The 26,795-nt window shown below is 37.3% G+C and overlaps 1 protein-coding gene across 2 annotated transcripts; it reads right to left on the reverse strand.

Moving 5' to 3' along the window:
* Positions 1-6,654: 6,654 nt before the first annotated feature.
* SEL1L (SEL1L adaptor subunit of SYVN1 ubiquitin ligase) lies at positions 6,655-26,434 on the reverse strand. Of its 2 annotated transcripts, none has more exons than XM_088529320.1 (20): positions 26,239-26,434; positions 25,654-25,876; positions 22,533-22,700; positions 21,845-21,950; positions 20,422-20,584; positions 18,743-18,796; positions 18,603-18,662; positions 18,103-18,184; positions 17,714-17,868; positions 17,109-17,165; positions 16,082-16,150; positions 14,139-14,216; positions 13,064-13,126; positions 12,279-12,366; positions 11,871-12,019; positions 11,503-11,668; positions 10,659-10,730; positions 9,585-9,757; positions 8,571-8,699; positions 6,655-7,246 (listed from the first exon to the last, which is right to left on the reverse strand). In XM_088529320.1, exons 2-20 carry the CDS (start codon positions 25,703-25,705, stop codon positions 7,043-7,045), a joined length of 2,088 nt encoding a protein of 695 aa, XP_088385446.1. In that variant the 5' UTR covers positions 25,706-25,876; positions 26,239-26,434; the 3' UTR covers positions 6,655-7,042. The 2 variants fall into 2 exon arrangements, with proteins under 2 accessions (XP_088385446.1, XP_010219557.2); XM_010221255.2 differs by having other exon boundaries at positions 10,659-10,733.
* Between the last annotated feature and the right edge of the window lie 361 nt (positions 26,435-26,795).

Below are 26,795 nucleotides of genomic sequence, written 5' to 3' on the forward strand. Positions count from 1 at the left end.
GAGTAAGAATGGGTGAAACCAAACACTTTCATAAAATGTGTTTGAAGTTATTTGGACAGCTTCATGAATGCTTCACCAGATGGTCTCATTAGCTAAAAAAAAAAAAAAAAAAAAAAAAAAAAAAGGGATTAAAAAATAATTAACCAATTTATGTAAAACATGTTCACTTATTTTTGTGAGAAACTATTCGTACTCAGAATACGTGGATCTAAATTTGCAACATTAGCCACTGTCCAGGCAGCTATGGCTCAACTAGTTGACATGTTGTATGTATGTAATATTCCAATAAAATGTAGCAAAACAGACTAGCATGGATAACATGGCCTATAGGAGGCAGTTTGACTATTTTAAGGTTTTCTTCTTTACTAGCAAGTTTATGCATGGACCAAATTCTTGAGGTTCTGACTTTAACAAAATCAGCAGAAGCTTATTACAAAATAAGCCATTTGCCTTGCACAGTAAATGCAATGCTAATACATACTACCCAGCATACTTAATGTAGTGCTTTCCATGCGATGCACACGTAACAATGTAAAAAACAAGTTCCAGCTGATAGCAAGAATAGGACAGTGAACATGAGGGGGAATATTTATTAGAAAAGAGGAAGCAGACAGTGGGAGAACTCAGTATACAAGGTAACTTAATAGGTCAAAGATGAAGGCTTAGAAATATTTCATTTAGATTAACTTTAAGAGAAACATCAATTTGAAAGCTATTCAATTTTAAACATGAGTGAATGTTTTTGTAAAAATTTTACACTAAAGTGCTGTTTTTGAAGTTACTTTAAGAATAGTAATATGAAAAGATTTTCTTATGTGAGAAAATACACAACTAGAGGACACAATATATTGGCAGATTATTCCATTTCTTCTTCCTTTCCTCTCTTCCCCTCATCCTACTGGGTGCATTTTTAACACTAAAAAGAAGAAGAAAATAAATGAAAAATACTTGAACAAAATCAGACAGACCAGGCACTTGACCCATGAGGAGAACTAGCAACTGAAATTGTTGCAGTTCAACCTTCATATTGTTAGGAAAAGGCATCTGAATGTTTGAATTTCTAGCATAGATGGCTAGCAACAAATAAAACTGCCACATAATCAAGAAGAGAGCAATAATGACAGAATTGAATTAAGATTTTTCTAAGAAAACTCAAGGAGAAAAAAATTACTGGATCATGCAAGATCAGAGAGAAAAGCAGGAAGAGTCAGATGTTGATTAAAGAACATTCCCTGGGATGAGCAGTGAACAGGAAAAAAAAAGTCTTTTTTAGGGATGGGAGATAGTTTCATGCTTAATAGATTTAAGCAAAAAGTTTTGACTGGATTATAAATCTGTCCAGACAAACTCTGAACACTGAATTGGAACAATGATTTCGAAGAGCTTCCATAATTTTCCCAGGGCAAATATTTTTTTCAGATCTGTGCTCTGAGACCAGATATTCTGAGTCCATCTTTGAAGCTAAACTCCAAGATTCCAAGTTTTTTTTTTTTCTGCTAAAGCAATTAGAAGTAATAAAATTGAGTATTGTATAGAAATAGACCCCACAATTATAAATAAGCATGAATTGAAACGGGAACATCTAATTTAAATAGGACTTTTTTTTGGCTTTGATTAAAATATAGAGAAGTGGGAAAGAAAAGTGCAAAAGAAACAACTCTGGAGAGAAGCACATAAGGAAAGTGCCGCTGAAGAAAACTGGAGAAATAACAAGCATCTTGCAACATTTGTTTTCCAAGTTATTTCCCCAAACCTGGAATTGCAACCAGAGTCACGTGGCAAGCCCAAAAGCTGAGCTCCAGAAATGAAGGAGTAACCCACCTCTGGAAGGATGTTTAGCTTGACTAGGACTGCCTGCACTCAGAAAAGCTTACCAGAAAAACTGAGAGCGCCTCTTGATACCTTTCAATACAAAAATAGTCCTTCTGAGATTTACTATGGAAATCAGTGCCACAGAAGCCAAATCACATTTACCTCGGCACGCTGTACAATCACAACGGAGCTCCGTCTCTACTTGCCTTCCTCCTCTGCAGATGCAAGTTAGGGCTAGGTGTTGAAGCCTTCGTTAACGGGAAGATTGCAGCTTGCCATACCTTTGCTTTAGGAAAGAGTCATTTACACTGTTCTGACTCTTGCAGCTGGCAAACCTTTTTTCTTCAGAATTCTTTATGCAACCAGGCACTACCATCATGATCCAAAAGTGCCTTTAAGCTGATCATTTAAATAATAGGAACATTCTGACACTTATCAAGTAACCCTAAGAACAGAAGATACAAAATATCATTTTTAGACTACATTTTTTTTAAAATTGTGAGTGAAGTGTTCTGGTTTAGACTAAAAAGAACATAGCAGCTGAAAAACAAACAAGAACCATCAAGCTGAGAGCCAGGAGACTGCAGATGCACTTGCTTCCAACAAACAAGATGCAGTAGCTATTTCCATGCTCTGTCACGCTCCCGGCCCCTTTGCCCACCACAGAACACACTCCCCTGTTTGCTACAAGCTTACCAACCTAGAAGTTTAAAATAGCATTTCAGAAAAGCCAGCAAATCCATTCTCCAGCTCTCCACAAACCTGTTCCAGAGCTGGGAAATTAAAATAAGTCAGCTACCCCTCTGAGCCCACCTCGGCTGAGCACACAGGCACTCACTCTGCAAACCTCTGCCTTGCTGGGATGGGAAGGAATGGTCTGAACCTGAGCTACACGAGGCAGAAGCTGGTGCCACTAGCAGTAGTCCCGTTTCCTAACTAGGTAACAAGCACAACTGCCAAAGCTGTTTCCAACCAGCTTATCTCCAACACCTCAAATGCATCAGACAGCAAAAGCCTCAGTTCCTCTATCAATGGCTCATACAGCCTTTGCCTCACTGCTCACTCCGTTTTCCTTCCCCATGCGCAGACACCCCTGGAGAGCAAACAACGATGGTGTTTGTGAGGGAAGGCACTGCCCCACCACAGGGCCTGGCAGGGGCAGCAGGGCCTGAGAGGCCTGAAAGGCAGCAAAGGGTCAGTCACTTTGCTCAGCTCGCAGCACCCCTTGTCCCCAGCATCTACTCCTACTCCGTGGAGTATCTATGCCGCTGTCTTAAAGATGCAACACTAATCCTAAAATTAGCGCCCACTTCTCGTATCACACAGCAGTTTCACACCCGCTATGAACAGGACAGTGTATATGCTCAAAATGCCCATGGTAAGTCTCCAGCAGTGCAGAAAATAATCCAGAAATATTTCTGATGCTCCTCCTAAATTAAAGATTGAACAGGAGTGAAAGAAATGCGAGTGTCCTCATAGAAGGAGATGCACATGGTCGTGGTATATCAGCATACATGTTTAGCAATGGACATCCTTGTGTTATAGCCACTGTGAACACTGAGGGTAACCACGCAGGTGGTGTTTTTATTTCACAAGATTAAAGATACAGTACAAAATGAATCTGTACATCTTTCTATTAACAGAATTTGTTTACACAATTATATTACATTTGACCAGCCTTTATACTGATTTTTAAATACAAAATAAATTTACAAAACTCCTACAACACCCTTTTAAGAACTGCAGCTGATAAAAACAAAGGGCTCCCCCAATAATCCCTGTTTGCCATATGCATTTGCAGTAGTTCTCAAATCAAACTAAATCTTCTTAGTTCAACATTATCTGAAACAAAAATAGAATGTTTGTTGCCTAGCTAAAAAGGAAGCAACTTGCAAAGGGGAGTGTAATCTCCTGTAATAATCCTTTTATAGGCCAAGTCTAGCATATAATAGGTGGAAACTAGGTAATGCATAGTTTTAAAAGTCCTTTCACAGCCAAGTTTTAATATTCTTCCTCAAACATGTTTTATAGGTTTTTTTTGCCAATTTAATCAAAAACAGCTGATATCTTGAAGATAACTAAAAAATCAAGTAAAATTCTCAAGAGTCATTGGGATATTTATAATCAAAGACTGTATCTTCCATTGCATTGTCCTATGATGGACAATATAAAGTGAGGAGAAGTATTAACAGATTAAGTTCTGAGTCAAACCACACAAGAGGGAAGAACTAGAATCGTATTTCCACAGCAGTTCAATGTTATTTTTTCAAACTGCTATCACAGTTCATGTGTTTGATTAGTAATTTGAGATGCTGAACGTTTTCCCCTCAAATCATCTTTCCACTGTTTTTCTACGTGCAGAGCTGCTACTGACAACAGTTCCTGCTCTCTTGTTCCATTCTCCATGCAGGGAGAGAAGAGGATGTGTTTGGGAAGATCAAACCCAGGGTTATTTCCCTACCAAAGATGACAACTCTTCATTCAAACGCACACTGCACATTCCTAGGAAGGTATCCTTTAGTTTCTGCTCTAAGCTTCTCCTGCATATAAAGTGTAAGACAGTATGTGTGCTACAAGAAGGGAAGGGTACTTCACTCCAGTAAAACCCATCTCCCATGGGAAAAAAGCTGTCGGATAGACTGAGTGCACAACACAAGAAATATCACTAGTAAGAGTTACACGCGCTTCTCTCCAAATGCAAGTTTCAAGTAGACTAGCAGGGGATTGTCAGAAAAACTTAAGTGATGTTCTAGACAGATTTAGAAAATGTAAGCACTTTAATCCCTGAGTGAACTTGCTATTACTCATGGTAAGTACCTTTCTACCACTACCATACTTCAGATGAATGTCATCTGAAAAAGTTAGGTGGTAGCAACTCAGTGAGAAGGGAAAGAGCAGGAGGAGGACTTCCTTATTGCTTCTTCAAAAAGCAGTTCTTTCAAGCAGAACAACTTGCTGATCTTCAATTGGTTTTGCTGATTTCTTGGGTGTAAATGCAACAGTTCAGTGAAAAGTCAGCTCTAAGACTCTCACATAGCAGCAATGATGAGAGATTTTCATGCAAGTATGATAGAATTTTTATAATTTAGTTATCATAGATTAAACACAAGAAAAAACTTTACGATTAAGAAAGATGTAACAAAATTGTTAAACATCCTAAGAGACCAAAGGTAGTTAACTGGAAAAACAGCTTCCATACAATTAATTTATTCATGCTGAACTAAAAAGAGCTATTAAGTGACAGAGGTAAAAATACTTCAGAGGAAGTGTTCAGAATTCACAGATATCTTAGAAATGCAGCTGGAGACTGCTGTACATTTTAGACACTATATTTAAACTCAATACTGTTCATTTGCTAATGATGATTGGGACTGAAACACAACATTCCGCTACCACACTGCATCCCCCACGCTAAAATGAAAGATTTGTCTGCACGTAACCAGCATAAGCACTTTTAAGCACTCGGAAGCTCTACCTATATTTTAATACTAGTCATTGATGACATTTCTGTTTCCGAGACAGCGATTTCTTATACCTGTTCCCAAACTACAGATATATTGTGCAATGGTCTCTTTATAAATGCATTAAGGATAAAGTCATTTAGACATCTCAGTTCTACAGCATATTGATATGTTGCTGCCAATCCACTGGAGAAAAAAAGCTTGTGCATGAAAGGAAGCCTGTAATCCTTTACATGCAACAAATTTTGTCAGAAAGCAGGTAAGACCTCCCTATTCGTATTCCATTACGCTCTAAAACAGCATATTCAGAGTTTAATGCTAGTACAGAAACAAATATTAACTTACTGAACAGAAAGGAACAGAAATATCTGTATTTCTTGTCCCAAAGAGCTATTTCCCTCTTCCCTTCAAATTATAGTTCAATGAAAAACAGTTACTAAGTCAAGACTCATACTGCAGCCTAAAAATCCATCAATCCACAGGTCATTTCTTTACTCCTCTTTAAAGGCCTCTGCACTGACCTGGTGATACATCCAGAAGCCATAAAAAAAAAAAAAAGTCTCTTGTCTCTTAAGTGTTTTTTTTCTTATAGGGGATCCTCAGCTGGCCCAGCTATTTAGGAATGTCATTCTGTTCCTTGAATATATGCCAAGGACAAGACAGGCAGGCCACAGCCACAGCACTGCTGTCATCTAGTGTTTTTTTAGACCCCTCAGCTGCACCTTAGCACTACTGCCCTAAGATCTTGCTGCTTTGCAGACTTTGCTACTTGGGCATGAAAGAGATGCATGAAGAGCCATAGCCATTTCTGCTGCACAGACACCTTCTTGCTGAGCAGGCCACTTGCAGGAATTCAACTCAAGACTTCCACATAGAGAAACAAAAAAGCTGACTCACCAGGAAAGCTTCTGCCTCTGTTCTTTCTTCCATGTCCACACTAATACTGATGACTTCTGTGATCTAGACCAAGCTTCTCTAAGTGCAAGCTGTTTAGGAATACTACCAGCTTGTCCTTATTTCAGCAAGGATGGCAAGTTACACACAAGCTCCAAAAATTTTAGAAAGGTGAGAAGTCTAGGCACTGTGTGTACAGCTTCAACTGACTAGTCCTACAAACCCAATCTGTCCCAACCCAACTCCTAGGCTACATACTGACTGCTGACTATGCTGAGGTTAATGGAGGAAAATAGCTTGCAAGAAAAGCACAAAGAGTGACTTGTTTGCTGGCTTAGTTTTGGATTTTTATAAATAAACCACGTTAAACCACCCAAGATGGCATAAAAGATGAAAGTCTATTAAGATATATGTAGGACTGTAGGACTTATGCATTTGACTTTGCATATGTTCGGCCTCTGGGACTTAAATTGGTCATATATATATATTTTTAAATAGGGCAGCTTCTGTCAGGTAGGCAAAACCTTCCAACACTCGTCTGCTCTCTAGGAGATGAAAAAGTTTGAATGAAGAATAACTAGAGGCAACAGCAGGCAACATTTTTGTAGTAGCACACTTGTGCTTCCATGAAAAAAGCCATAGTGTTATTCCATTGGCACTGAAATAACATTCGAATCAGTTTCAAAAGAAGTTTCTTATCCCTGAAAAAAGGCATCATTCTAAGCAGCTTTCAGACTTTTTTTTTTTTTTTTTTTTTTTTTTTTTACTTCGTTGCGCCTCTTTTTTGGGGGAGGGACCATTACTCCAAAGTCCTAAATCACCACAAAAATCGTTCCTGTTGGAAAAACCCAGTTCCTCCACGGAGGTTTGTGTTGCTATTGTGGTGGTTGATGCTCTGGTGGTGGTTCTTGTTGAGGCACCGCTGGCCGCAGCCCGGCCGGTCTGGGCAGCGCCTGGTGCTGCCGCTGCCTGTAAGCGATCACTGTCCCCAGGAGCAGGGCGATGATGGTCATAAGGTAAAGATCCCACTCAGGCCCCAGCAGCTGGTCCATGTCAATATGCGAGAAGACTTCCCTGATCTAAGAAACAAGAAATCCACATGTTCATGTTAAAGAGTAACAACGATAATTATTTTTAAATTTGACTTAGTTTTTTTATGTACAAACATGCAATTTAAGACTCTTAGCTCTTTTCTGCTCTGAAAAGCATTAGTCACCTCAGTGACATCCTGAATTTCCAGGAATTAAAGGTGCATTTGAGCCACATTAATGAACATTAGTAATTCTAAAGAGTTCCTTGCTGTGGAGCTTTGTGACTTTCAGACACAGCAATAAAGGACAGATAAATATAAGCAGGATATGTAACAATACTAGTTGTCTTGAAGAAAGAGGAGCAAATGCGAAATGCATAGGGGCAGCAAACTCAGTCCAGTCAAAGTAGAAGCCATCAGCAGATGCCAGTGAACAACAGGACATTAAATACCAGGATGTTCATGTAATGCAGTGCTGAGAATCATGTAGCTAAGGCACAGGCAAGTTATCAGCCAAAATGACTTACTGGTAGTTTTGACTGAACTGCTTCTAGATTAGACTAATTTGCTTTGGCATTAGCCAGTGCCAGCTGATACACGCTGATTTTCCTTTGTAGAGACATTCTCAATCTATTTGCAGTTGCCAACTTGAAACAGGGCATATCCATGTCCAGCCTAATATCCATGGACACTAACAGAATCTATTTGCCCAATTGATTTAGAATATTTTGATTGTCCAGAAAAAAATGAGTCGTAGGCTATTGAGTGTGGTCAATCTTGGCTGAATTGCCGAAGTCTGGTTTGCTCAAAGTAGGAATAACTTCCCTACCCTTTGAAATAATCAAGTAATCCCCAGGGCAATAAGAGATCAGAATATCCATGCTTTCAGACAGTACCTGGATAGAAGTCACCTAACAATTCAGTGTCACAAGTATATGACAAGCACCAGTGCCATCCTTCAGCACAAAATCTGAACAGCAGCTATTCTAACACATGCAAACACTCCACGGAAATTAAACTGGACTCAAATGAGATTTTTATAGTGTCTGTAACATTAGGGCTAAAACAGCATCTTTTCCTTAAGCAACCACCATGTCATTTGAATAACCTGTTTAACTTTTATACCTTAATTAACACCTTAACAGGTGCTAATTAATAAGAATGATCAAAAAGGCTAGGGAAATTCTCTTCAAGGGTAAAGTAGTACAGAAGCTTTGTTTGGGCACATTGCAGTTCCGTACAATTGCAAAAATAAGAAGAATCACAGTTTCTGTAATTTTCTATATCTTATCAAAGATGATGGCTATTTTTAAATGACTTAGAGTTGTGACCACATTCTTTGCTGCCTTTCTTTTTAATTCTGCATTACTTACATTGATTTCTCGTACGTACTGCAAGGAGTAAATCACTCCAAGCTTGCAAAGTGCTAGGAAGACAGGAACCTGAGCATCCGGGCTTGCTTCAGCAGCCATGTCATAGAATCGTTTTGCAAGGTGAATATCCTAGAATTAAGATGACAACACTCCATTTTGAAAAAAACAGTAAAGGTCACAGTAAAAGCTACATTTTTTTCCTATTTTATACCATCATATAGAAATAAGACTTATTGGTTGAATTAACAAAAAAAATCTATTAAGACTTTTCCCTTTTTCACTTTCAATAGTGTAAACCCCCAGTTTGCTAGATAATGTACAACTATACATGATGCCCCTTTCACAGACCTAGAAAGACATAGAAAGATTTGAGTGGTTAATACTATTTTGATATCTTTAAGAGCATGATACACAGTGTTTATAGCAGCCTACAAATCTTATTGCTCATTGCTGTCCAAGAAACAAGTTCCCCAAGATAACCAGGTATACAGTCTTGTTTTAAGGAATATAGTTTGTAAATGAAATTGCAGCCCAGTTTGGAAAAAACAAACAAACGAAAAAACAAAACCAAGCAAAAAACCACAACATTACCAATCACTGCCATCAGTGTATCTACTTAAAGATGCACAGAGCAAAGACATTTTTCAAAACATCATCATGTAGGAAACAAATTAAGTTTGAGAATAAGAACAACTTAAAACTCTGACTCTGGAATTGTCTGTTACACCTCAGAGCCTGTAAAACACCATTCAAGGATATTTTAAACCTGCATTTTTTTTGCCAGTCTTCATAATTCTAGACTTTCTTCTCTGATCTATGCTTCATTTCTTCACATACAGAAGTGTGAAGCAGATATACTTATCCATTTGCTCCTGGGGAACACACACAGAAATGCTATTTTCTGTTACGTATTTATATAGTACCCAAGATCATCCCTGGTTATGGCTTTTGTCTAGCATTAATAAATGACCTTTTATTTCACTGAATCACACCAGCAGCCCACAGCCTACTCACCTGCTTGATGCCCAGTCCCTTCTCGTGCATGTAACCCAGATTAAACATTGCCTGGGCACTGTGCTGCTGCTCTGATGCTAGTCGATAATGAATAAATGCTGTTTCATAATCCACATCGGTGCCAAAACCATAAAAATGATAATCTCCAAGCTTAATTCTTGCAACTGTATATCCTATAAATCAAGGAAGAGTAAAAAAAAAAATACAGAGAAACAAAAAATACTCTGCAAAATCCAGAGATAGAGTCTTTAATTTTGTAGGAATATGCTAGTATTAGGTTACTTAGTAACACTTGAGGGATTTAACTTTCACAACAAGATTCACCATGAGAACCAACATTCAAAAGGGCATTTATAGCCATTTTTTCCGGAGTGATCTATTCTTAGAAAGTCAGTCTCAATACAAATTCCTCATAATACGATTTGTTACTTCAATAGTATTCTGTAATTCCCTATGGAATAGGGAGAGAAACAATATATACACACACCATATCTACACATTTGAATTTCCTTTTATTCTTACGTGTCTCAGAATTGCAAGTATACTGCAGTGACATTACAATTACTAGTGGAATGAAGACTGGCAACTAACCTATGCAGAATATAACTAATGCTGAAAAAACACATAAGTTTCTGCCCTCTGTTTCATAAACTTCAAATCAAACATAAATGCCTCCACTAAAAAAAACTTAATTGTTAATGTGAAGTATAATATAGTCTTTTGTTTATGAAAGCTTGAAGATAACAGAGTTTGTATTTGTGGAATTACTGGGAGTTACCATCTGCAACAAAGGGGACTATGAACAAGACACAGACAGGCAGATGTGGGACTGGTCACTTAAATATTTCACTAGCTTGCATTGAGGAAATTGCTCGCATGCCATGTAAGCCTTAAGAGCACGTTCTGCTCAGCCAGACTACCTCCAGCTGGATACAAGACAATATACTCTATTGGGAGAGTAAATCTTATTCCAAGATGAGAAAACAAATGTACAAGATCATTAACAATAAAAGGATGGTACCCATTACTGGGCACACATGAACCTAGCTAGCAAGTCTCAGGCAGGGGCCCTACCTTGCGAAGCTGCTCTGTTCCAGTGAAGCAGGGCTCGAGGATAGGTTTCGTTTTCTCCCACTATGCTAGCTTCTTCTGGAGAAGAAAATAATGCAGTTAGGAATGAACACAGTATGTACACACACAAGTCACCAGAAGGCACATCAAAAGTAACTGTTTATATTCATAACTTAAATCAGTGCTACATCAGAAAAAAGATTCTGCTTGCAGCTAAAACCTCCATTTATGTGTCTTGTCTGTATCTCTGGCCCACACGAGGATATGAACAGCAAATATAAAAACAGTCTTTTGTAGTTTCTGAAAAGAAGTTATTTATACTTCCGCCATTTTGCTGTGACCCCAAATTTTTAGGCATCTGAAAACTAGCTGCTTAGGCCTAGAAAAGCTTATCACTCTTGTGCTGAAGCTAACAGAACCAACTGCCTGGTGCTTTATCTGTTTCAAATGTAGAACAAGTGAAAAAAACACAGAAAAGCCGTGACAAAATACAGAACAAAGCAGAACGAAGCATGTGCGCGTAGCAAATAACGTGATAACTAATATTCTTCCCTACATTAGTGATTTAAAAATATATGAAAACTCTTCAGAAAGCCTGGGAAGCTTCAGCACTGTGCAGACATGTAAATCATTTTCATTATTCTCCACTTTTTTTAAATTGTAGAAGAATTTAAATATATGCTATATTTTTAGCCAGAACTTTATCCTTAGAGGCACAAGGAAAACTGACTCATTTCCAGTGTAAAGAGCAGAAGAGGGACAAAAGTCTCATTTAGAAATGCTAGCTTACAAAAACTATTTAAATACTGATACTAAGCTATTTAAATATTTTGATAAGAGTCCTTACTCTGATCAAGTATGAAAGCAGCATTGCTTTGGGCAACTTCATAGCCTTGTTCAGCCAAAAGAAGATATTGAACCACAGCAGAATTGGAATCACCATCTTTATAGCTGTTGTAGGCAGTCATGAGTCTTTCAGACCAACGGCCTCGTTCGCATACGTTCTTAAACAGCTGCAGAGGGAAAAAACAGGAAAAATTGTTGTGCAGTTCAGAAATCTAGATTTTGTAGAAGGTTCGCCTTTAATAGCTTTTCAGGGTATTCAATATTTCAAAGGGAAAGCTAGAGATTTTTTGTTAAAAAAAAATATGCTGATATGTTATGTAGCCTTTGGAAGTTATAATTTACCTGACCTTTGTAAAGAGACACCCCTACCTCAACAGCAGTATGGCAGGACCGCATCACTCCAGTGCCAGTAGCATGCATCTGAGCCAGATTATAAAAAGCCAGGATGTGGCCACCCTGGGAGGCCAAATTGAAATATTTCAGAGCTTGTTTATAGTCCCTCTTGACTCCAATACCATCTAAAAGAAAAAATAAGTCAATACCATTCATTCCTCCTAAAAAGGGGAACTACATGAAAAACAGTATGCGCTTATTCTTTAAAAATTGTCTATGGAAGGTAACATTATGCAAGTGTTAAGAAAAAAAAAAATAAAAACCTCACACCACCTTACACACAGTTAAGTAGAAATATTTCCATTCTTCTAATGCCACCTAGTGACCAGTCGGTGAAAGGACAGATGCTGGGTCCTGGCAAGAGATCATTTTGATGCCACTTACTGTAATACATGGAACCTAGTTGAAGTTGTCCATCGACCCATCCCTGTTCCGCAGCCTTCTGGAAATACTTGAGTGCAAGCTCATAGTTCTGTAGGAATATTGGGTGTGGTCATTAGAGCCATGCAATCCACCACAAATCCAAGGACAAACACGTGCACATGCTTGAGCAGACCCTCTCTGTTACAGAAGAGTTACTGCAAGATGGTCTATTGTGAAAATGTACTAAGGCCTAGTTCAGAAACAGCAAATGCTACTATTGCTGTGGCCCAGCTGAAAACTGGCATCCACGTACAGCACTGCTATAACTTGATAGGCATAGCCACATGACTGCTCTGTTCCATTTTAAGAACAAAGCTCTAACTTATTTCCCCAACTTTCAGTTAATTCAACTTTTTGAATAACTGTTTGCACAGCTAAATACAAAGCATTTGATAAAGAAACTCTTTATGTGGGTGAAAACAGGGCAAATGTACTAGGTTCCAAGCACTCCTCCAGCTTCCTTGTTTGTACCAGAAAAGACAAAATTGGAACAGTTTATATTTGTTTTATTTAACAAGTAAATCAAAACTAAGTTTAAACCTATTGCCAAGAAATCACTCTGCTCTACTTTAAACAGATTAAGACACCTTTTCCTAATTGTTGAAGGAACTAAGCATGCGTTCATACTTTTAAATACAACAGAAGTCTTCTGAACAGGTCTACAGTAATTTCTTCCCAAGATGGCATTTGTTGACAACAAATTGCACAACCACCTACTATTAGAAAGTGGACTGCCAAAAGCTTACCACTGGGACACCTCTGCCGTACAGGTAAGCCATTCCTAGGCCACTCTGTCCAACTGGATTACCCTGAAAACACAGGAGAATATTTCTGGAAAAAAGACAAACTAGTAGCTATGTGTTTCCAACTTAGCACCTCTTTAACATCATTAAAAGAGTTAAGACAGAATTGTTTTTTTATCATTGCTCTTATTAAGTAATAATCATTCACACAGAAAAGAACAGCTAGTAATTCTTTTTTACTAACTACACAGCTGATTTCAATGGGAAGTATACAACAGTGGTTATAATTACAGTGCATTTTCAAAATGTTGCATAGGATGTAAAATTTGGAAAGGCACAGGCATTAACACTTTCACATTCAGCCTTTCCAAGTTTGGTATGTTCTGGATGTTACAGAGGCTCCCAGAACAACTAAGGCAGCTCTGAGAAATTGTCTTAAATTCGGGGCAGAGGGGTCTGTCCTGCAGGCTGCATTAGTGCCCCTGAAGCTGTAAATACTGTGATATCCCATCAATAGCAAGGGAGGCAATGAGGCACTCCAAAAACTGCTGCTGAAATATGAATCCAGCACAAGACAAACGTGTAGAGCAGGAATCTAACTGTGGAAGGCAGAAAACATGGAGACAGTATCTTCTTCCAGACTTCAAAACTTCATTAACTGTTTTGCATGCTCACCGTCTATCCTCAAGGACTACTTATGCTTTAGCTCTGCAAAAGCTACCATCGGGAAAACGTGGAAAAAAGAAGTAACATCCAAAGAATAAATACTTCAGTCAGGGGTAAGGGAACAAAAACATTTCCTACTTCGACTGCAATGCAAAACCAAACTAACACAGTATCAGGGCATCTGACATTACCATGGCAATGCAATTTAGGAGTAATGAAGACCAACCAAATTGCAGAGCAAATTTAAGTGGACAGTATTTCATCCTTATGGCAGCATTCGTGAGTTAGACTCCTTATGCTATGCAGTTTCATGAAGCACTATGACCACAACTGGAGGCAGTTTCTGCGATCCTAGACAAACAGGGTTGTGGTGCATATGCTGTAAGTATTTCTAGCTTATGGATAATCATACCATATCAGCAGCTTTCTTGAAATACTGAAGAGCTGTTTCATTGCTCTGAGGCACAATATCACTTCCTTCCGAGTACATCTGAAAAAAGGAGGTATTATTAAGAACTAAGTCAGTTTAGGGTATAGGGCATGAAGCACTAACCTCACATGAGAAAATCTATTAACCCTATTCTTATTTTAGTATAGAATAACCATCACAGAGCTTATCCAGAAGCAGAAAACACATCTGTGCTGTAAACTTCAGATTCAGAGGGTTTACTTTGCAATGGAGAATTATCTCCCCATAAATTAAAAATGTTGGTGGCAACATCCTTCACATTTGTTCACCTTGTACCCATATGCAGTATACAACCAGGTAGACAGTCCCATGATATCACTTATAGTTACACATCAGGCTATATTAGCAGCTAAAATACTTTTTGAAAACAAAGTTATAATCAGATGCTGAGCCCTGTTCCTAACATCATTCAGCATCCAAAATACAGATTAGATACAAAGATCTAGATACAAAGATCTAGATACAAAGATCTAGATACAAAGATCTAGATACAAAGATCTAGATACAAAGATCTAGATACAAAGATCTAGATACAAAGATCTAGATACAAAGATCTAGATACAAAGATCTAGATACAAAGATCTAGATACAAAGATCTAGATACAAAGATCTAGATACAAAGATCTAGATACAAAGATCTAGATACAAAGATCTAGATACAAAGATCTAGATACAAAGATCTAGATACAAAGATCTAGATACAAAGATCTAGATACAAAGATCTAGATACAAAGATCTAGATACAAAGATCTAGATACAAAGATCTAGATACAAAGATCTAGATACAAAGATCTAGATACAAAGATCTAGATACAAAGATCTAGATACAAAGATCTAGATACAAAGATCTAGATACAAAGATCTAGATACAAAGATCTAGATACAAAGATCTAGATACAAAGATCTAGATACAAAGATCTAGATACAAAGATCTAGATACAAAGATCTAGATACAAAGATCTAGATACAAAGATCTAGATACAAAGATCTAGATACAAAGATCTAGATACAAAGATCTAGATACAAAGATCTAGATACAAAGATCTAGATACAAAGATCTAGATACAAAGATCTAGATACAAAGATCTAGATACAAAGATCTAGATACAAAGATCTAGATACAAAGATCTAGATACAAAGATCTAGATACAAAATGTGCAAACACCAGAGAAGGCAGGAACCTGCATTTTTTCATGGCAAAGTTAGTGCCTTGATGAGCACAGCTTGCTTTTCTCATGCTCTAAGCACATCAAGTACACTGCCCCTAGTGCATAAACAGCATAATAGAGCACTGGGAGCTGCTCCTTACTACAGCCTAAACTCAGAGGGCACTCAAATTTAGTAAGAATTTGATTTCCCACAAGCTGCAAGGTAGCCTCCAATCCAATGCTCGGGCAAGCAGTCTAAATACCTTTCAGTAGTAAAACACTAACACGATAAATGTAGATGTAGAACTACTGGCAACTCTGGCTCAGATGCCTCATCCCTCTACGGTAGGAATTTGGGTTTTCTGTTTCTTCCTACACTTTTTTCACTAGGGAAAATTCCGAGAAATCTAGTTTTTCCCCATACATTACACAGAAATGTGTGCTGGCTAAATTCAAATTTTGAACTCTCATAGAAACAAGGCATTAAGGCATTTAACCATTTCATTTCTTTAAATCTAGTCAGGCACTGTTTGAAAATTAACCTTCCTAAAGGAAAGCAGCAAATAGTAATATGACAGGCTATCACGCTCATATCTAGCAATACAGTATAAAATACTAGCAAAACCAAGTGCTTCCTCCATTCAAGCACAGGATATGTTGAGATCAGAAAATAAAAAATTACGTATTATCTTCACCTGCAATACAGCCAGTTTCCTTATTTGAGTGCTCTTGACTTACCTTTCCTAGAAAGGCCATGGCATGGGAGTTTCCAGCATTAGCTGCTTGATTGAAGTACTCAAATGCTCGCTGTAAGGAAGAAAACAAGTATGTTGGCAAACTTAACATATGATCTGAGTACCATATCTTACATAGAACAGACATGAATAGAGAGCTTGCTAAACTATCACATTCTACTGGGAATAGACAGGAGTTATCAATTCCATCTAAATTAATGTATGTTACAGTGTTCCCCAAATATAATCTCAATAGTTAGCAGCAAACTCAACAGCATTCCAAAAGGCAGAGGAAAAAAGCACTTGTTCTTCATTTTTAAGATAGGCATCTGAGGTTTCTATTTGGACTTTACATAGAGCTGGAACCCCAATCAGCCTGACAACTCAGCATCTCTGAACCCTTATACAGCAGTCGTTTAACATAGTTTAAGGTGATGGCCAATAAATCATTTCTGGTTGGTAGTTGAGTGAAATAATCTCAGGACCTACGTCCTCTGCTTTTCTTTTTTTTTCTTTTAAATCTTAAATTTCAGTTGAAAATTTAATTACTGTAAACACTTTAACAGTAGTTAGGTTGTCTTACATAAGCAGAAATTTTATTTTGTATGGCCACTTGATACCAATAGTGCTGAAAGTCAGAGTTTTGGCTACGGAAGCATAATATTCTTGCAAATCAGAGTATCGTTTTTAATTCATACACAGTACATCAGGTAGATCTTACTACACATGCAACACAAAGCCAGTTTCAAATACCACTTGATGAGTATTTGTTTTTCTTTTGACATAAAGCATTTCTTTAAGACAATTTGTCTTTAATTGCATAACAAAGAATCTGTTCATTGTACTAATCAGAAAAGTACACAGAAATTTAAGTTTTATTCAGGAAAGCAGTTGAAGTCATACCAAATATCACAGCCCTTCGTAAATAAAAGTCTGCTTCATTGTGGCCTTCACTAGTGTATGGTCCTTCAAATGCTTCTCCCCCATTCCCTGCAAGTGGAACATGAGTTGATAATACACAAAAAGGGTACCTGGTGATTTTGTTCCACTCCTCGTCCTCCATGTAAGTGCAACTGTCCAAGGCCAACCTAAAAATTAAGTTGATATTAGAGCCAAAGATGCCACACAGATTGAAGGCACAAGTTTATCCCAAGGCTTACAGAGTAGTCCTATTTTCCCTATCAGTGTGAAACAAAGCAGAAATTCATCCCAGAAAGTAGTGACTCACTTTCAGCACACGGAAGCCATGTAAAACACAAGCAATGACTAACTGAAGTTCCCTGGGAAGGTCAGTTCTTTTGATCAAGGCTTCTATCACAACATCTAAAGTTATCCTTAAACTAGTCTGGCTTGTTTCTAATAAATGCCAAGGCGCGCTTTCCCAAAATGTGAAAGCTGGAAACTTCTCACACTTGTTTACCACAAAAAACTTTATTTTCTCTCTAGGTTCTACTTGGAACCTATTTAATGCAAGTCCCGTCTCCTAAAAGGGAAGTAAGAAATATTTGGCTAGATCTAGCAATCAATTTGATTTAAGAGGAAGAGAAACTAATGCTCTAAGATCTTAGATATTTTATAAAGCTGTTCAACTCTTGAATACTTACTTCCCCACCCCCTGAGGTCAACCTGATTTTACCTGTGCTTGTACATCTCCTTTCTCTGCTAAAAACTGGTAATACTGGATCAAATCTTCTTCCAGCATTCCACTTGCCATTCCTGGATTTTCTACTTCATCTGGTAAGCGAATTCTCTGAACCACAGTGCCACCAGTCAAAGAAATGTCACTAGCAACTGTAGAACAGAGGAGGGAGAGTTTCAGGCAGTTTTGATCAATACAAATTACATATAGCAGATCTCTACAGAGCTTCAAAATGCTGTTCACAGAGAATGAATTACTCGGGCAGTCTTTCAGAATTAAAGGCATTAAAATTAAAATATGATTTAGCAGCAGACACATAAATTTAACAGAAGTTCATGTATTTCTAAAGCTTTCAAGAACAGAATTCAAGTAAAAAAGAGCTTTACCATGATTAGCTACAAGTCGGTAGTGAGTGAGAGCAGATTCACAACTTTGAAGGACTCCAATCCCAGCCCAGTACCGGTAACCCTAGAAGGAAATTATGAAGATATGGTAATACTTGGTGTTCTAGCAACACATTGCCAAGTTACAAACTGTTTTTCATAGTAACATGATTTGAGGAAGATTTGACAAGACAGACAAAATGAAGGCCACAAAGACATTCTATTTTAAAAGTAACTCATTGATAACATTAAATATTAACAAAAGCTGATACACTTTGTGTGTGATACACATACAAATTTATTCCATTTAAATCCATGTTTACACCTAGCTAAGTATAGACACTTTTCCTTAAGTTAACAAGGGACATGAAAACACTATCATCTACCCACACACGCTAATCTAACATTTACTTAAATAAAACCACTGGAGTGCAAGTCTTCTGTTAAAAGCTTGAGAAGAAAATTATGTGCAAAACTGAAATTCACTATGAATTGTTACTTACCAAGATCATATGTGCTATCAGATTTCCTCCTAAAGCTCCAAAAGTGTAATACACCAGGGCCTTAAAACAAAACCATTGGTTATTTGACATTTGCCTACATGATAAAATATGAGAGCACCTACAAAATACTTGTAAGTTACCTTAGCTTGACTAGAATTGACTCCTAGACCAGATGCATACAGAAATCCAAGAGCCTGGGGGAAAAAAAAAAAAAAAAAAAAAAAAAGTTAGCACATACTTTGAAAAACTCAAGATTTTTGCTTGGAATACACGCATATAAAGATGTCATATAACAGCTAAAATCTCCAACTCCACATTGGTAACTGCTATATCTATGCCCTTTCCTGCCCTTTTCAAAAAGTGAAGTATCTAAATTCTTCATTGCCTAGGACACTGTCATTAGTGTGCTGTCCCAGAATTCATTCCAATAGACTGGACATGAGAAGGCACCAGCTACTTTTCTGTGTTAGTGCAGATCCAACAGTTCTGACCATTAAAAATGTGTTATTTAATGAGACCTCAAGGGAATATCAGCAACATCTGTCAGGTCACTTACCTCATATGGTAGGTTATTTACCTCATATGCCAATGTATGAGGCATAGAAACCACAATGTTCCCTACAAGAGCTTTACTGTTTGATTTTCTGTCCAAGATCCTTTTAATTTACTCTTCTGCATGGTCTAGGCTGTTGCAGGTTAGTTGTATTGATGACTATAAATGTAAGTAGTTATAAGGTCAGGAGCTGCTTTCCTGAGCTTTTCTCAGAAGTTATTTTTATTGTTAACATTTACATAAATACTGCTGAATCTCTGCCACCTGTTACAGCTGTGCAGCTCAAAAGAGAAACTAGAACAGAACATATAATAAAACATTTAAAAACACAACATCCTAAGACTATTCTAGACAATTTTCCAAGTGCAAAAAGACTTCATGCAAACAGCAATGAATGTAGACCAATAAAACTGAAGTCTTTGAGCTACAAGCCCTCTATAGAAAGCACATGTTCCTGCTTTCTAATCAACATCAGCACTCCATCATAAGAACCCACTTTTTTGAAGTTGAACATATAAACATAAGAAGTTGTACATATGAACAACTTTAAAACATTCAAAGACACATGAGAAATGGAATTTGCAGACCACTGAACAGATGCCAGAATTTCCTAGGAGCTCCTCATCAACTCGATTATAAAGTTGACTATATCTTAAGATACAATTACAGATGAAAAGCCAGAGCACCTAAAATCCTGTACAAACCGCAGAAGTTTTAATACAGAGATTCAGAGAGGTTTTGTTGGCTGGAGCCATATGTATTTATCTGGTTTTGATTACACATGCAATCTAGTTAGTCATACAAGAGACAAGAAATTAGGTGACAAAACCACTACGCTGTATTACTACTAGTTGTTTAATATTTAAGGCTCAAAGACGACTCCTGTTTCCATTTAGATGCAATTTATTCTGTGTTTCCACATTTTTAATTTGTAAGTGCACAAACCTAGACAGTTCCTCTATACAGTTTTTGCTACTTGTTCCTGCACCCTCAAAACTAGCACAACATCTGCAAACCAAACCAAGGAAATGATGCAATTAAGAAATGTAAAGACAATGAGTAGTTAGGTGTAGGAATGCTCAAGCATTAGTAAGTAAAAACATTTTCTGAGCCAAAGCCTAAACCAAAGATTTCACATTAAGTCTTCAAACAAAGCAAAAGAAAGGCAAGTTCTTGCACTTAGTGTTCTTACCCTGTTCTACAGACAGCCCTCTAAAATTGACCTATCTGAAGAAAAGCTTCTGCAGACCTTAAGGCCATACATACCATTTGTCCTTTAGGAGAGCCTTCCTCCGTTAGTTTTTCAAATAGTTCCTTGGATGACTGGATGTTTTGCTTCAGGTAATCCCCAAACAACAAAGCGTAAGACACTTTCTCCATTGCCTTGGTATGATTCATGTCAGCTGCTTTCAGAAGATACTGATATGCTCTTGAAGGAAAAAAGTTTGCTTGTCAACTTCAAAGCAGCTCGCATGCACAAACTAAACACACAAGTAAGGTGCTCTGCTCCTGTGTTTTACCAGCTACGTTCCACATATCTACCATATATTTACAGCCATTTGTTCCAGATGTAAAGCACCTATGCTGTTTAATAGCTCATAGAATTCACCTAATGGACAAAGACATTTCATGTTCACTCTATTACACATGCAAAATCCTTATGCATTTTCCCCACTATAAGTTTCAGTAAAAGTTTACAGAGTCAAATTATTACATTTTTGTGACAACTTTTAGTCTTGTGCTACATACCTAGTAGGACCCCTGCTCTGTTTCACTGTATCCAGACACTAGCCTAGGTTCTAGTTCTTGGTCTTTGCCAAGGTGGGATGGAAAACCTCCAGCTGTGCTTTGGTTTCCCCAATAGCTACAACTGGAAAATGCTTCTTTCCTTCCAGAGGAAGGTTTAACACTGGTATAGTAACATGACCAGTTACCTGTATAACTTACACTAGCAAGGTGAAAACTATTTAATAACTGGAGATATTCAAGTAGAAAGTAAACTGACCAGAATGAACACTCACTTCATTCTTTCTGTTCTTTTTCACTCCCTTTTCCAAGCGGTATCCTTCTACTTCGTACAATACTAATTACTACCGTTGCAATTGCAACAATTTGGATAACTTGGAGCAATATTCATTAACACAGATGTAATTACAGCAGTTTGGAGCAAGTTCAATACTATTTTTATGATGACTAAGAATATCAGAAAACAGGAACAAAAACAAAACAGGATAAGAACTGTTTATCTTCCCTGCTTAATCACTGAAGTAGAATGAGAACAGGAATGCAAGAAACATTTGTAAAAGGACTTAGGAAAAGCAGTGACAGATATATCAATTATCTTGTACCATATTCTTGGGTTTTGACTGTGAAGCAGCTACCTATATATCATAGCTAGATAACTGCACCACTTTGCATTAAGTCAACATTTGGAGCCACACTACATACTCTTGGAACTACTGAAATCAGTTTTATGCAAAGATTATATATTTTTGTTGATTTAGAGGAAAGTAAACAAATTTATTTCTCTGAATGCTCCCAAATTACCATTTTCAGCACCATCACTGCATAACTTGATGCTTAAGTCCCAGATACACCATTAAAAATTGCAAAAAAACCCTCAGTTGGCTATTAAACCAGAGTGACAAACCATGCTGTCATTCTCTTGTAGGGGACAGAAGCAACTTACTCTTTCTTCTGAGCCTTTTTACTGCTCCCATTAAGTATTTTCATTCCAGTCTGATAAACATCCTCAGCTTCTTGCATCTGTCTTCTCTTATTAGACTGCTCTTCAGCTGAAAAAAGCACATTAAGAGCTCCAATTACACAGTTTCAGGATAGTCTCTCAATATTCCTATAGGACAGATGTAAGTGCAAAATATAGCCAGAAAAAATATTTCTAAAGATCAATAAACACCACAAGTGACAGCAATAAGTTATCTGAAACTTTCTTCTCATTTGATCTCTCAACGTGAGAGGTTGCTGTCTCTCCTTTCAGTGCTCCAGAACAAACTGTGTAAGGAAAAGCCACCTACTTCAACAAGCTGTTTCCTGAGAAAAGGCTGCATTTGTGTAACAAGTATAGTGGGAAACACTACCAAATTCCTATATTTCTGCACACTCAGGAAGGAGGAGTTTAATGGAGTCCTCCACTGCCAGACTTCCCAAATAGTGACATCTATATTATATTCTAATCTTTTCCATTATCTCTATCATGACAACTTTGCTTTTATAGTAACTTGCATGCCACAGCATCAAGTGGTCCTCAATGGTCTTTATTTGGGGGTCTAGAAGTCCCAGTAATGTATTAAGAGGACTGTAATCACACACTGAAGTAAATATTCCTTAGGCATGTCTAAAGCTATCCAAATACTCACTTTCACAGAAGCCCCACTTCTGATCCTGCTTGTAATCATAGGTTGTTGCACACCAAAGCCTGCCGTCTTCCCTCCCGTCCGCAGTGCACTCTGCATATTCTTTCTCCAGAAACAAGAAGGGGAAGTGGCAAGGTTCACCATCCGCAGTGCCTCCAATAGCTGTCAAAACTGGAAAAACATATACCCAGGTGTAAGCTTGCTTTCCTTCAATTCACAAATTAAATCTATCCACTATATACAAGAAAACACCGGAATGCTAGTCTTGCAATTACCAAGATCTGCATTCCAACTATTTTTTCAGTAGATTTTCTAATTTATGGAACTGAAAAAGCCCTTTTAAAGCGTTACTTTGAAAAAAGATACAATTTATAAAAAGTAGGAAATAAAACAGGTGTGAAGTCTCATATGTCCCTTAATTCTAAGCAAAGGATTTTTTTTTTTAATTAGGGTAGAAGAGGCAGATGTCATTTGTATCTTAACTATCAAGATAAACTGGCTTTTCTTTCACTTTCTCTTCCCTGCATTCCCTTTCACATTCCCCTTTACTACGCACCAAGCACATTTCATGAACCCTATCCCCCAATGTATTCATGTAACAGAAGCACTTACATTGACAAATATGCTATTAAAATTACTAATATATCAGCAAGTAGTACATCATTTGACTTGTGATTTCAGTCAAAACTTTCTTTACATTATGCCTCCTAATAGTTTTTTTATAGTTTTTTAACTTATGCACTTATATTGGAAACTTTCACTTTAGCAATCTATTTAGGTAACATTTAAAATTAAATTAAGCAGCTAGATTTATCATTTCTTCTGTATCAGAGCTTGAACGTTTCTAATACTACAATATTTCTAACTATACTTTCTTGAGCCTCTTCAAGGCTCAGAAGTTATGCTCCAGTCTTTCTGAGGCCCAGGGAAATACTTTTGGGAGTAGTTAGGCTTGCTCAAATTGCTTTTCACAATTTGATTCCTTGGCAAATAACTCCTTTCCCCCAGTTAAGCTCTTAAACAAGGAAAAAGTTATTTTTGAATGCAGTTTCTGGAAGATTATGTCGCTAGATGAAATTAGCCTGGAACAGTTTTAGACAACTGTTAAACACACAATGCACAGTCATACTAAGGGTGCATGTAACCACAGTTGAGGAGGCCGCTTATCACTCCAGGCCCAAGATGCTAATGCTACTAAGAACTTGAAATTCTACCCATATTGTCTAGCTCCTTGTCTTTTGCAGGGGAAGAATTTAGATTAAAAAACACTAAAAAAATAAAGCTATAAAATTATTCCTCAAGTTATCCTTCAGAGGTCAGCCAGCTTTGCCCTTTTAAATTCTAAGTTCAACCATAGTGCTCCTCCACACAGCTACAAATAGTAACCCCTAAGCAACAAAACTGTGCTATTACAGGATAAATTGCTGATTACAGTTATTGTGTTGTGGCTTTACGGAATGATAAATACATCAAACTAGGTCATATAATTAACAATGAATTACTTTTATCACAAATTGTGCGTGCAAGTATGGATTTACCCGTCTTATTACACCTATATCAAGTATATGGTATTTTCACATGTCCACAAATACCCTCATGCCATTCAGTAGTTGAGTTGGAGAACTCTCAATTGCAGATTTACATGAATTACACTGCTGAACTATTTCCCAAAATGGAAAAACAGATGCAGCAGGAATTACCAGCTTTGCGCAACCTTGCAGGCAGTTTTCACCAAGAGCTGTAGCAATCAAGTTCCATGCTGATATAGAAAACCCACAAACTTTTAGCGACCCAAGTCACTAAAAAAAAAGGTTTCTTTACATACAAAAATCCTCATGACTAAAAGAACCAACTTAATGACAGGAAAAAAGACTGAAATTAAAAAGCCTTAACTATACTAATTCTAAATTATTAAAAAAAAAATCTGTTTAACCTTAAAAATATGGGTGGAATTTTCTTTCAATCTTATCACCATACCAAGGTTAAATGTCCCTTAATGCAAACCTGTCCTCAGTAGCTCCTTCAGGAAATGCAATATTTGCACCCGAGGTAGATTCTTGTCCTGATGAATTATGAAGTTCACAGTACAGCTGGCTCTTTAGCAATCCTCCCCTCACTCACAACACAGGCACCCTTCCCCTTGAAGACTGCATTCTTGAGAAAAACAGTAACCCTCCCATCCACATTTTTTACTTCATAATGGATTCTAAAACCTGCACAAGATGTTTGAACTCCTATGACTTTAGGAAATCACTTGCAGTATTTTTCACAGGTGTAGTTAAAAACCTTAGTCAGAAGCAGTACTAGGGAAAAGATATCTGCTGACACCTTTCCAAGGTAAGGCAGAAAGTATCTTGAAGTTTGCTCTGAGGTAGATTGAAGCAATAAAATAATTAGATAAGCATGGTGCTTACCTCACTTATTTGGTGGGGGGAGGGAAGAAGAGGCAGTGAGCTACTTTATGGATTTTATGCAGTTTTCCTGCACAATACCACACTTATCTACAACAATATTTAGATCTGTTAGCATTTTTTAGCTAACTGTGTACTAGTTAAACATTAATAGTAGAACGCTTGTTAGGAAATAGTGCATAATCAAGAGGCTACTCCTGATTTCTCTTCAAATTCCAACTCGGCATTGAGACAGATACTGGTAATCTAAATGAAAAATATAATTATATGCTGAAGTTGAAGTTTTATGGACAAGCAAAAAAGTAGTTATTTGGTGCACAGGCTAAGGTACTCAGCTGCAACTATTTATCATAAACTTCCATATTTTTTGATGTGCTGTTAATTTTTAAAACTAATAGAAAAAGTCTTAAGTTATATACAAAAGAGTAAGTTTTAAGTACATTAGAAAACTCTGAAGTTTACAAACAATTTAGGTATTGTTCTAAGGCTCCTAAATGCTCTGCTGGCAAGTTTCTCTGTGTTCGAGTTTGTTCCTCTATCAACGGACTTCTATAGGCATACAGCCAGCAGGCTGAAATACTGATGCAATTTCTCCTTCTACAGCTTCTATATACACACACACATTAATATGTACAAATTAACTACCTGTGTTCATCTAAATGCTAAAATTAATCAGACATATCTTTCTTGCTGCATGCTGACAAGCCAGTTACCTGTACTCTGCACTTCTGCTTCTTCCAAATCCTTATTTAACAGGTTTGACATTTCTAGAGAGTTCAGCTCTTCCAGAGAATTCTCTTTTTCCTCCTCTTGACTGTGGAAGTTTTCTTCATCATCAGACTGAGAGTCTGATTTTCCCGACTCGAGGAAGATCTGACCTGCTACCACACGTGTTCCTGTGGAGTGGTCCTTTACCTGGTCCTCTGCAGATAAAGTCTGAAGGAAAGCAGTCATATGATAATTTAGAAGATTAGGAACTGAATAGCAGGATTTTGAAAGTTTTTTTTTTTTTTTAAAAGATATGCTGACATATAAACACATACTAATATACTAAATTTAATCAGCAGTATCAGAAGTATATTGCTGAGGTACCTGTCAGCTCCCATTGACTTTTCCTTTTAGTTCCTTGAAGGATATTTTTCAAAGAGGCAACATAACACTAATTCTGCTGCTGCACAGAAGAACACTAATGTAGCATCAGAACTACAGATTAAACTGTATAAAAATGGATTAAGTGTCCTGAATTTCAGACCCTTGCTCTCACTCCACATACAAAAACAAATGACTTATGCCCTCACCTTTGATTCCAGTGACTCATCTTGATTTCCCTCTTCATCTGCAAGAGATGTTAGAAGTAATTAAAAGAAGTTTATCAAAGTAATTTTCTCAAAAATAAAAAAATCTTAAAAAGGTGAGCTTTAATATGGTACTATGTCTCTAAAATATTATCTAAGTTAACTAGCACCTTTCGAAAGAGCCTGCTACAGTTGCCAAGAAGAATCAAAACTGATTCTCTGATCTACTGATCCCTCAAATGATCCTGTTCTTCCTCAAGTTATGTCAATACAACTGTGTCCAGTATTGGAAAAAGCATGTGGAAGATAAACCAGAGAAGGGATTTTGTTAACCATATAGTCCAGGTAGGTCCAGTTCAACCACCTCTTAAAAATGCAGGCAAGAAGTGAAAACGACCTGTGGAAGCTAAGACTTTTAGTCACTAGATCAACTTTAAGAAACAGCTTCCATATTGATCAGAAAGTCACATTAGCACCACCCAACTCAGTCAAACTTAAACCATGTTCTTTGTTCAAGAGCTCCAGCTCATTTTGTCTGATCTGCATGTTCAAACACTTGC

Source organism: Tinamus guttatus, unplaced genomic scaffold, assembly GCF_059628265.1.
Source record: "Tinamus guttatus ecotype Peru unplaced genomic scaffold, ASM5962826v1 Tinamus_guttatus_pri_ptg000327l, whole genome shotgun sequence".
Lineage (NCBI taxonomy): Eukaryota > Metazoa > Chordata > Aves > Tinamiformes > Tinamidae > Tinamus > Tinamus guttatus.

Bases quoted from the DNA above. Each gene is read 5' to 3' on its own strand.
- SEL1L (XM_010221255.2), bottom strand. From the start codon at position 25,705: ATGTCAAACCTGTTAAATAAGGATTTGGAAGAAGCAGAAGTGCAGAGT. The intron at 18,797-20,421 runs GTATGTATGGCC...TTTTTCCCCCAG, and splicing joins GCTCTCCTAAAGGACAAATG to GCTCTTGGATTTCTGTATGC. The intron at 17,869-18,102 runs GTAAAGCTCTTT...TCTGTTCTACAG, and splicing joins CCGACTTGTAGCTAATCATG to TTGCTAGTGACATTTCTTTG.